This window comes from Silene latifolia, chromosome 4 (assembly GCF_048544455.1).
Source record: "Silene latifolia isolate original U9 population chromosome 4, ASM4854445v1, whole genome shotgun sequence".
NCBI lineage: Eukaryota > Viridiplantae > Streptophyta > Magnoliopsida > Caryophyllales > Caryophyllaceae > Silene > Silene latifolia.
The window spans coordinates 111,747,470-111,760,205 of NC_133529.1; the positions used below are offsets into that span (position 1 = coordinate 111,747,470).

Consider the following 12,736-nt stretch of genomic DNA (forward strand, 5'->3'; position numbering starts at 1 on the left):
ATGGAATAGAATTCCACAACCATTACAAAATCTGTAAGAAAGGAAACGTAAATTTCAAATTTTCATTTCTTAACATCATTAAATTGGAAGGGAGGTGGTTGTGTGTTGTGCTTGTCGGAATTGCTGGATTCCTTTGTTTGCTCAGTTAATTATGCTGCCAACCCCAGAAACTCAACCCTTTATTCTTAATCTTGGTTCAAAATTCTAAATTTCATGTTTCTATTTCAATTCTTGAATTAAATTTCATTCTTAAGATATATGACTAAAAGAACTCTCTTAAGCTAAAATGAAGAGTAATTAAAGTCAAATCTTATAGTGGTAAAACTCAAAAAAAGAGGTAAGAAGAAATTCTAACAAAAGAGATGAAGAAATAATGGGGATTCAACCACCATTTTAAACTTCTGGGATTTATTTTTACTTTTTGAGAGAATTTTCTCCATCTAAGAATCAATAACTTGAACATTCATTTGATTAGTGTAGTACATTATTTCTACTACATTAGTGTGTCACAAAAGTTGCAGAGGGAACATGGAAGTAAATGAAGCAATACATTTCCAAAGCAAAGCAAAGACCCCCCCGAGCACTTATTTGTGGGAGGTGCCACGTAACATTGTACAGCTGTCCAATGTGGCGGGTTAGCTCGGCCCGCTTAGCACGTCGCAGCCTAGCTAGTAGCTTGGCTGGCTCGACCTGATGCGCACCACACTGGTCATATTGTAAAATAATAAAACTCTCTCTAAAAATAACTAGTCTACTCTAAAACCATTTGACATAAGATCGTCTCACACGAGTATTTAAGAACAAGGAGATGAGAAACCCAAATAAATGCCTGTTCCACTTCTTTAACTTCCTTATACTACTGGCATTTCGCAAGACTGGTCTTGTTTCAACTTCCTTGGCACGTGCTGCATCATGCTGTTATCATGTGACAGTCACTCTCTTTCTCTCTCCCTTCTCACCTGTTACTTCTTGTCACAAATTTATTACACTTCACTCCCTTAATTATACTATACTCTTCTTCTTTCATTTTTGCTCACTCTTCTCTGCTACACTATCAGCACAACACCACCACCAATTTCCATCTAATTAACTTAATTAATTACTAATAATTAGCTTTAATTAAATTCATTGATTTATTCCTTTCTCCACTATTTTAATTAATTAAAATTTGATAATGTGAAGAGAAATGGGCTGCATACAGTCCAAAACGACACACCTTCCTTCTCCAAACGACGCTCCCACCATTCCTGATACTGATAAACATATCTCAGGTTTCCCCCTTTTTCTTTCATGGGTTTTTCTTATACTTCATTTTTGTTTGTGTAATTTCTGTTTTATGCACAAAGTTTTGATTTTTATTATTAATTATTCATGGGTTTGGTATATTTTGTTGCTAATTTACTAAATTCCCACTAATTCATGCTTTGATTGTTTTTATTTACAAAAAAGATTGATTCTTTGTGCTTCTGTAATTACCCGAGCATGAAAATTTCAAAGTTTTTAGTTAAAATTTGCGAACTTTTATCGAGTTTACCTTATGCCATTGCTTATTTGCTCTGATAAAATTGTTTGACCCCTAGGTGCAAATCCTGGCTTCGCCACTGTATATGAGAATTACTGTTGATTAATTGTGTGATTGGTTTTTTTATTAAATTAATTATTATTGGTGGTTGTATATATTGAGCAGAAAATGGTGGAGGAGAGGGGGATGCACAACAACAAGAGCAGAAAACGGCAGCATTTAGAGAGTATAGTTTAAGTGAACTTAGGAAAGCTACTAATGGGTTCAACCCAGAATGTATAGTTTCAGAAAGCGGCGAAAAAGCGCCAAATGTTGTGTATAGAGGGAGGCTTGATGCTAATCACTTAATTGCTGTTAAGCGCTTCTCGAAGCAGTCTTGGCCTGATGCTCAACAATTTGTGGTTTGCTCCAACTATTACTCTCCTTTTTACCGAGTTTTTTTTTGGTTTTTATGCATTCATTTTTTAGTGATTTTTATTGGTAGTGTGCTTGTAGTACAATTAAAGGAGTTATGATAAGGTTAATGTACTTAATATGGAGTACTATGTCATACATTGTTCCCTTTGTCCACAATTAACTGTTGTTTAGTGTCCCTTTGTTATTGATCTTGTCTAATATTTGCGTCACAGTCACATTATGATTTTGGTGCAGAAATATCAGGTTACTTTAAGAATAACTATTGAAAGTACTGAAAAAAGCACAGTTAATTGCCTCCTTATTGAGGGTGATTAATCATAGTGCAGTATGTTATCATTATCTTAAAACTGTTCAATTATCGTAGCGAAAATTGAACTTGGGTATAGGATGTAAGTGATGTTTTGGGTTGAGTTTTTTTAGAAAGTTTGATGATGAAAAGTTGTCTATAGTGCTTATGTTCTCTGGGGTCTTGGTATTCTTTCTTACTGGGAATGGTTTCCTTTTCACCTTTATAATGTTTGATGATAATTGATGACTTTATTGATATTTTGGGTTGGAGAATTTTTGCTATGTTCTTGACTTTAAATTTCATTTTAGAAAATAAAGTGTGGTAGCTAAAAAATGTTCTTAAAGCCTTTTGATTGTCCTTTGGCTTGTTGATTAATACTTGCCTTTCTACCTTTTCAAAGTATCTGTTGGCTCAAGTAAAATTGGCATCTATGTCGAACACCAACTGATTGGCTTCCACTCTTCCGGTGCCTTCATCTGGCTGAGTCTTGTCTAGCACTTTAGAATGTACAACTAATCAAAAGTAACATTGTAGGCAGAGGCAGCCGGTGTTGGGAAGGTCAGACATAAAAGATTGGCGAACCTCATAGGATGTTGTGCTGAAGGGGATGAGAGATTGCTTGTTGCTGAATTCATGCATCATGATACTCTATCCAAACATCTTTTCCATTGTATGCTAAAGACTTCCTTTCTCTGGCCATATACTAATTCGATCCAAAATTTGTTGTCCCCATTTAATTTTTCATGCTCAACCGATACTGGCCATTATTTTCTTCAAATATAACAACGATGCAATGTAATATCTGTCATGTTTGATTTATCAAAAAAAACTATTTTCATTCTGAAAAGAAGTAACAGTTGTTATTGTGAGAAAATATTGGTCAATGGTGACATTATTTGACCATATAATGGGGACATATAAGTGGGATTCAGGGAGCGTTTCTATTGCTATTCGTTCAATGGCCTGCTTGAACGTTCCTATGCTCCATATGGACCAAGGGTAGGATATTTTCACAGCTAGAGGTGCAGATAAAATGGTTCGAGGCTTTGATAGTTCTGTTACTTTGTCTAGACTATTGTTATCTTTAAACTCTGTGTTTTTTCCTCTGCAGATGACAAACAACCTCTTTCATGGGAAATGCGCGTGAGAGTAGCCTACTATATTGCACAAGCACTTGACCATTGCAATGTGGAGAACTGGAAAATTTATCATGATTTGAATGCGTATAGAGTTCTTTTTGACGAGGCATGTACTTTTCATCTGAAAGTATTCTTTGTTCTTCTGTAGTATAACCTTTAAAAGTCACAAGCTCTGAGATAATTGAAACATCCAATCTTCTGCCTGTTTTCTGTTCCTAGTCAGGAGACCATGTTTTCTGATGGGAAATCTTGTGAAGTCAACCTTTTTCTGTTTAAAATGTCTACCATCATGTTATGATTTCAGAGGATACTATATGATTGAATGTGTGCCAACTGCCAAGTGTACATCATCTCAAATTATGTACTCCCTCTGTCCCGGTCATTTGTTGTCCTTTTCCATATTGGGGTGTCTCAGTCATTTGTTGTCCTTTCTATTTTAAGAATGAACTTGATGAGCAATTTGATCATTCCCACTCAATTTGTTCCACTTGTCATTTAGTAATTGGTTCATTCTTCTTTCCTTGGTCTTTGTGCCAAAACCAAAGGACAACAATTGACCGGGACGGAGGGAGTAGTTAACAACTGAGAAAGGCACCTTACTCTTATCTAACAGGAAAGGTCTAGGTTTAGTCAAAAGACATAAGTTGCATGATACGATATTAGTGACAACATCCTGCCTCTCATCCAACCAAACTGCGGGGGAGTAATTTCAAGGGCCAAGGTGTACCAGTTGGTGTGTGGTGAGCGGGTAATTACTGAGACGAAAATTGCTCTTTATTGCTTATGTTATATCCTTTATCTAATCCCCTGATTGATGTGTGGTGTGTGGTGAGCGGGTAAACATCTTCTTCAGTTTAGAAAGGCAATGTCCACTAATCTTCAATGTATTTATTCTAATCCCCTGGTGAGCGGCCTAATTACTGAGAGGAACCATACTCTTCAAGATTTTTTGTACGGAGTAGTATGTTGTTGAATGAAAGTGTTGTCTTCTTTTAGTGTGTGGCCTGTGTGCAAATATACTTATTGATGCAAATTGGCTCCTGTTTAGGATGGTGATCCTCGTTTATCCACTTTTGGCCTGATGAAGAATAGCAGAGATGGCAAGAGCTACAGTACAAACCTGGCCTATACTCCTCCTGAGTTCATGCGCACAGGTACATTCTTACAGCTGAATTATGTAAATTCTTTTAACCTTAATGAATTGGTAACGTTGTGTAATCAAGTGGCTACTCTAAGTTCGAAATGGAGCAAATCTATATAGAAACAATGAAGTATGGCGTGCAGATTATTAACCGTGTACTCTTGTCTAATAGCACCCCTCAACAATCTTGCAATCTACAAGCTAGCTAATGAGAGAACTTTAACTTACAGAAACAGTTCTTCAAATAAATCTTTTTGTGGTATTGGATCTTTCATGAAAAATAGTTTCAGGGATAATTTACCTCTTATGTGTAATCTAGTTTATGCAGTTTCACGCATAATTTCAAAATAGTACACCCGGTGAAATAACTAGACCTATTAAAGCTAGGATGAGATCTCCCATGAATAAAGAAGCAAAATCTGAGTTTTTTCATAGAGACTGATAATGTTGGCTGAGGCCTGTGGTGTATGATGGCATAATATATTTGGTGTGCTTAAGAATTTCTCCATTACTTCGGTTGTCAGTCAACTTTTGTGTATTTCACATGGCTCTTATTGAAACTTCACATATTGAGTGAGAAAATCCTTGATGTAATGATGTAAGAAAGTAAGAAAGAACATGATGTGATAATATTTGGTAAAACGCTCAAAGTGAAACTGTAGGTGACAAAACGCGTAAAGGTGAACTAGCGATTCTTGAGCTCTATACTTCTATTGTCATCCATGTGCCTTAGTTTTTCCTTACTGTGTTTCTTCTATTTTCAGTATGAGTCAATGAGTGTTTCTGACTTCTGAAAATCACCGCTGAAATTCTGTTAGCTACCAAAACTTTGCAGGCAGGATTATTCCGGAGAGTGTGGTCTACAGCTATGGTACCATTCTACTTGACCTTTTAAGTGGGAAGCATATACCTCCTAGTCATGTATGTAATCTGGTTTTTGTTATCTAATCATTTTTTTCCTTGGTTAAAAAGTTGTCATATAGTTTTTGGTCTATTAGCGCTTACTCTTTTCACATTTTGAATTTGAAACAAGTGAGAGTAGGCTAAGCACCGTACTTGTGTGGCAGTTCAAGTAACCAAATGTGTATGCCTGTGTTTTTGCAAACAAAGGTCATAAGAGAAAATATCGAATACCAACAAAGCCTAATGTCAATGTGACTTGGGGTCAACTAACACAAATCATCATTTAACAGTTTGAAATCATCAGTGAACAAGAAAAAAAGAAAAACAGAGAAAGAACACAAGGATTGGAAAACATTAAAATAAAAGACAGTGGATGTACAAGTAAAGATAAGAAAGGTGATAAATAGACGGTAGAGAACATGAAATGGAATTGAAAAAAGCGTCTAGTTATGTTGCATCCTCGAAATTTGGATACTGAAGTTTCACTATTGTCACCACATCCTTAACCGATATTGCTTTTCAATTCCACGTGCTTTAGACTTATGGTGGCTTAATGTTGTCTTACGTTTTGACTGGACATACACGGAGTACTAACTACAAAAAAACATTTTAGGCACTGGACATAATAAGGGGAAAGAATGCTCTGGTGTTAATGGACTCCTCACTAGAAGGACAGTACGTAAGTGATGATGCTACTAAAATGATTGAACTTGCATCAAAGTGTCTTCAGTATGAAGCTCGAGATCGACCCGATATTAAGTTTCTTCTTTCAGAAGTTGATCCCTTGCAAAAACAGAAAGAGGTATTTTTGAGCATTTATTAGTTGATTTATGTACAAAGATTTAGACTACGGACCTTTAAAAGAGATTATTGCTTTCAGGTTGCGTCCCATGTTCTAATGGGACTGCAAAAGAATGTGGCAGTAGTCCCAAAACTGCTCTCTCCCCTGGGAAAGGCTTGTGCCAGAATGGACCTCACAGCCGTGCATGACATATTGCTTAAAACTGGTTACAGAGATGAAGAGGGCGCTGAAAATGAGGTGGGTCGTCAACTTTGTCTGTATGTCTGAATGCTGCTTTTGACGTGCTGTTAATTTTGGAACTCTTGATCTACTGGAAAATTATTTCACCAAAGAAACTCATGCACGCCAATTTTGCCTTTGCGACAAATCCAGTAATTTTCTAATGAACGGAGGAATATATGATTTGGCTGTTCTTAAATGTGGGAGCCTTTCATATGAGACTTTCGATGATTTCATATCCCTTGCAAGAAAGAGTTATGAGATTTGGATCAAAGGATAAATTGTATGATCATTCTAAATTTTGTTTTGTTATATTGTTACTCCCTCTGTCCCGGTCATTTGTTGTCCTTTTCCATATTGGGGTGTCTCAGTGAGTTGTTGTCCTTTCTATTTTAAGAATGAATTTGATAAACAATTTGATCATTCAGACTCAATTTGTTCCACTTGTCATTTAGTAATTGACCCCTTCCTCTTTCCTTGGTCTTTGTGCCAAAACCAAAGAACAACAATTGACCGGGACAGAGGGAGTATATAATTATAATCTTGTAGTCAAGTATCATAAGTTCATAACAGCCACTAAATGGGGCGTCTAGTTTACAAGTCAAATTGCTAATCTACTCATGCGCTTTTTCCTGGAGCTCTTGCCAATGGGATGTAGAGTTTTAGTTGGTGCTACTCAAGAATGTATCCAATCTGTCACAAAGCGTCACCTTGGTCGCTAGAATAACTATTTGGTACAACAGATTTTCCTGTCGTTTTAGGCATGTGTTAGTATTTTCTAGTTAAGCCAAATTATGGCCTGGTATTAGGTAATTGTAGTAACTCTGTTCCAATCTTTTTGCGCCATAGCTTAGTGCTTATGCTAAAATAGAAGGAGACGGGGTTATTGTCACAAGTCCTCGATATATACCTTGATTGCCTAAACTAGTTGTTGGCCAAATATCCAGACCTTGGTGCTGGCCATTGTAGTTTGCCTATGCCATTCATATTTAGTTGCAAATATTAGACGCGAATGCATGTTGGAGTGTTGGTCATGACTCTTTTGTGAGTGTGTGTGTGTGTGTGTCTTACGTTAGGCCTAAAATGAAGTGTTTGAGAATGCAACCAATGTGGTATATGACGCTCATTTCCATCTCCCATATTTGCAATCTTGGTAGCTTTCTTTTCAAGAATGGACACAACAAGTTCAGGACATGCTAAACACCAAGAAATCTGGAGATATCTCATTCAGAGATAAGGATTTCAAGAATGCCGTAGAATATTACTCAAAGGTACGTATTTACGCTCTTCTCCTTTTGTCTAGATAGATCAGACTAACCTGACCGGTATTTGACTTTGTCTGGGCGGAATTTTGATATCCCTAACCTGACCCTTAAGGCCTTACTCCTAATTTACCCGATTAATTGATAGTAACACAACTGGTAACCAAATGACCCAACCTGACTCGAACGACTTATTTGCTAGGTCTACTTTCACCATCTGAAAAAATGGTTGTCCATTAGCCCATTAACTCATGCTTGTGTGTGGACCTTGACAGCTGGTGGGTATGATGCCAGTTGCGTCAGCAACAGTGTTTGCTAGAAGAGCCCTTTGTTACTTGATGATCGGGCAGCCGGAACTGGCACTGAGAGATGCAATGCAGGCTCAGGTGTGCATACCAGAGTGGCCGACGGCCTTTTATTTACAGGCCTTGGCCCTGTCGAAGCTGGGCATGGAAGCTGATGCTCAGGACATGCTCATCGACGGGTCTTCTTTCGAGGTCAAGCGACAACCGCATGGCTGGCGTAACTGAGAAATGCTACATTCTTTTCTTGACGGACGAAAATTGCTACATTCTTTTCTTTCTTATGTCCAAATCTTGGTAGACAAGTCAGTGATCATCTTTACTGAGCTTTTCTAGATTCTCTACTTTCGGGTTCTCTACCAAATACACGATGTAATTTGATTTAATTTATGATTTCGGAAAGCCCTTCATTAATTAATAATCACTACGGTTTATTTAGGAATATTGAAGTGGCTCTAAATCTATAATTTCTCCAATTCCTGATTTTCTTCAATAGTCGTACAATGTCAATAAATTTAGTCGGTAAAATTATGAGAAGTGGTATTCATAACCTTATCGTATATTTAAAAGTTGTCGTAGTTAAGTGGATGGTGTCCCGTACGTCATTATTTTAGGTGGTGACATAAATTAGACAAAGTCTAGAGAATTCTTGTGTAAGGGATGAAATCATCTAAAGTCGTTTAGAAAAAGTAATTACAAAAGAGAAAGGGAAATTAGGAAGGACGTCCTTATAAATGAAAGGCTATTTTGTGGACGGTTTAGTGTACGATTGATTAAACCAAAGATACAAGCAATAAGGTGCGTCTACCTTTTCTTTTTCTCTTGTTCTTCTAATTTTATTCATGCATTCATGCTGCAATCATATTATTAATGAATCCATCCTTGGGAATTTTCTGGGTTCGAATTATATTTCGTGATTTAATGTTTTTTTGAATGAAGACTTGTTATTTTGAGTTAAGACGGTGCCATATGTTTTTTTTTTTTTTTTTTTTTTTTTTTTTTTTTTTTTGAAAAATTCTGTAAGTTCTGCAACGTGCCTATCCCAAATGCTTTGGCGTGTTCTTCTATCTATGAGGTGTTGAAGAGTTGTGCGTTGTTTAATTTTCTGACGGTTTTTGCTAATAGGAAGATAAATTCAGAAGTGCATGGATATAAACCCGGGTGTAGGCAAAGAGGTGTCTTTGGAACAAACAAGAGAATTGCTTATTCAAATTTCCGAGTGTCTTCCTCACAATTTTCTCGAGTCCAAGTCCGGTAGAGCGGTGCCAAACGGTCACGTGACTGGCGCTACTGTGAAAAGCAGGGACAAAGCGGAGGAGCTTAGGTCGGACTTGATCTCTATCTCATACACCCAACCATCTGAGCTCTGACCACTCACAAGTTTGCACTTCCGGCATACAAGGGGTAGCTAAGATGGTCTATTTCAGATTTTGTGCAAAGATGGTTTGGTTGTTGTGTACTATGCTAGCTCTCTTTTGGCCAACTAATTGATAGGCCTCGACGAATTTTATTTGTTTTCCTGTAAAATCGTTGTATGTTATGATTATAATTTAGTTATAATTGTCCCAATGAAATGGCTATCATGGTATGAAGATGTTCGTACAACTTTTTTTAATTTTTTTGATGACGAAGAGGAATTTATGACAATGATATGTAAGGTTGCTTATTTTTTTGGCCATCATAAAGAGACTACATGAGAGTAATGTTTCATCTCTTCAAACGAAAAGGACCAATCATAATTTTATTTTGTTTTAAAGCAAGAAGACTATTGAAGATTTCCGTTTGAGTATTTGAGGTCGAAGTTTTAATGTTAAAAAAGTATAAATACTAAAAATAATAATTTAAAAAGTATAGTTTATTGGATGAGACACAATAATTACTATTGACTAGTATAGACCTCGTGCTACAGCACGGTAACTTTTAGATATAATTGCTAGATATGTTTGCATTTAGAGTATTAGTTTCAATTCATTTTCAGTTTCTTAGGGATCATATTGATAAAATTTTACTATTAAAATAAATAAAATAGGAAAGTCGACACTTTTAATCCGAATAAATTAATGAATTTTACTTGAATTATTTTGTCAACTTTATTCAAAAAATAAATATTATATTATTATGTTCACTAAAGGCATAAATCTCGTGAAATTTATATCCTCGGATCAAATATGTATTAACTGATGAAGGATGATAATTATGGAGATGATTGCATAATAATTTTAAGGGTTATTTAATGAAAATACTCTGAACTATGAGTGTGCTTCTCAAAATACTCCAAACTCTATTTTAACTACCAATAAAATCAACAATTACACATCTTCTCTTATATTAGAATTGATGTTTTTATAACCTATTGTAGCAGGTAAGTATGAGTATGGGCCCACTCTTTTTTCTTTTTATGAATCTTCATCTTCCTCCTTTACCCCATCATCTGTATTTTTTTTCTTTTGTAAATTTTCATGTTTAATCTTTCCTTCCATTGCAATAGGTGGATCGCTCATGTTCATCTTGGGGTTGGCCAACAACAAATGAGTTGAAATTTAGTGCTTAGTTTTGAAAGTAAAGCATAGATTCAACAACAAACAGCTACTATCAAATCCAAAGCTCCTAAATATAAAACTAAGAATCAATTACCCATTTACCCAGGATACAGTAATACTCCTACAAACAAATTAAAACTATCAAACAGTTGGAAAAAAAACAACCTATAAATTCAACATAATCTGAGCTTTACATTTACATCCTATAGATGAAATAACAGTACATAAATGAATCAAAAAGTTTAATTCTTAAATACATAAATCAATAAAACCGAAGCCCCAAAAAAATGGAATTGAAGGATAGGAAAAAAAGAAGAATAGGGAATATGACATACGGGGTATTAATTACTAAAGATATAGAGGAAAATACCCTAAAAAGGCGTTTAAGAGCTTGAAGAAGAGTTAGAGCAGCTTTAATGGGGATTAGTTTAAGTGGTAAGGGAAAATAAAAAGGGGGTTAAAAGAGGGACATAGAAAAAATAAGTGTAAAAATATGCGTAAAACAAATTGTTCACCGTTTTAGCAGGTAGTCGGTTACCCAGTTCTAATATAAGAGAAATGGTGTAATTGTTTGTTTTATTGGTAGTTAAAATAAAGTTTGGAGTATTTTGAGAAGCACCCCCATAGTTTAGAGTATTCTTATTAAATAACCCTAATTTTAATGCGTAATTATGGAGATTGTATAATTATATCCTAGATTATCATAATATAGTGGGATGTACGTTTAACTACAATTTAGTGGGTTGTTATCCATTCTCATTCCAATTCCTAATGATTTAATATCCAAATAAATAGGCCCCATATGAGGATTATGCAATTTAGGCGAGAAAACTACTAAGGATTTTATTATCTTAGTAGTAAAAGGGAGAAGGGAGATTGATATGTTGTAAAGATTGCATAATATATTAGGGGTGAGATATGATGTTATTTTTTCGGATTTTATCTCTGATAAATTGATATGAGATATTGTATATTGGGGGTAATTTATTGTGATTCGAGATATTGTGATTTGAGATTTTCGAAATAATATTGTCAGCATTGCATAATTTGTGGGGCATATTATAGTTTGTTTCCATATAGGATTATATAATTAGAAAAGTCAAAGCATAATTTATTTTCATGTATAAGATTCCAAGAATTATCACGTTAGAATTTTAGTAATGATGCCAAATCAATGCAAAATCAATTAGTTTAAGTCGAGACCCAACTTAGAACGTGCTTTGTGCTGTTTATAATCCATAAGGAAGGCCCATCAAAGTGGGAAAATACTTGGGCGGGAAAATACTAAGAGAATTTTATTCTCTTAGTAGTAGGGGGGATTTTGATATATTAAGTCGGAAATGTAGTGCTAATTTATCTAAAGTATATAAATCCTAAGTACTATTTGTTATGTACGAAGTATTAACTTTACGCCTCCTCTCACAAGAAAAACCATTCGGGAACAATTGAGAAACAGAGTTTATAAGACTGGTAAGTGGTACCTACTAACTTGTTTGAGACAATTAGTTCAATCATTCCTATAAATCTAGGAAAAAAAACATACTTCAATGATTTATAGTTGAGTTTATGTGTATTTTTTTTTGGTTATTTAATGACAATAATCCAAACTAAACCTCTATTTTTCCATTTAATCCAATCTATTGATTATCCCATATTAATCTGATCTTTACTATCATTTAACTTATTATACACCTACCCTTATGTTAACTTGTAACAGCTGGTAAAGATTTCTAATTAGCAGGTTTCCTCATTTTTTTACCCTTCCTTCTTAATTTAAGACTTCTTCTTTCATCTTCTTGGTTCTTTCTTCTTCTCTCTTCTTTTTATTTTCCATTTTTTTCCCCTCAATTACCTTCTCCATTATTTTTACGAGATTTCCCCTGATAATATTGACGGAGCCTGGATTTGAGTTGGGGAGGGGGAGGGGGGGAGGGAGATTTTAAGGGGGGCGGATGAGTAATAATATAAGACACGGTCGAAGAAAATTCGAAAAATTTAACTAAAAACTTCGAAAATCTCAACTGCCAGGAGAGTGAGGGTCCCTGCTAGCCCCCCTAGCTCCACCATTGCCTGATAATGAAAAAAAGGGCGTTGTCTTCACTTTAATCACTAACAACAACATCAATGGCATTATCTCATACTTAAAAACCCATTTTCTTTCTTCAAAACTAGAAAAAGTTCTTTATTTATACTATTGTTC

At 35.3% G+C, this 12,736-nt stretch overlaps 1 protein-coding gene and 1 long non-coding RNA gene across 2 annotated transcripts; both read left to right on the forward strand.

The window, feature by feature from the left end:
• The first annotated feature begins 853 nt into the window (after nt 1–853).
• Nucleotides 854–8,442, forward strand: LOC141653835 (serine/threonine-protein kinase BSK2). The gene is made up of 10 exons (XM_074461700.1): nt 854–1,271; nt 1,688–1,923; nt 2,763–2,898; nt 3,340–3,473; nt 4,416–4,521; nt 5,344–5,429; nt 6,025–6,213; nt 6,292–6,450; nt 7,590–7,703; nt 7,970–8,442. Exons 1-10 carry the CDS (start codon nt 1,187–1,189, stop codon nt 8,222–8,224), a joined length of 1,500 nt encoding a protein of 499 aa, XP_074317801.1. The 5' UTR covers nt 854–1,186; the 3' UTR covers nt 8,225–8,442.
• Nucleotides 8,443–8,729: 287 nt separating this feature from the next.
• On the forward strand, nt 8,730–9,584 carry LOC141653836 (uncharacterized). The gene is made up of 2 exons (XR_012547518.1): nt 8,730–8,794; nt 9,122–9,584. It is a non-coding gene; the product is annotated as an uncharacterized LOC141653836 (long non-coding RNA).
• Nucleotides 9,585–12,736: the final 3,152 nt, after the last annotated feature.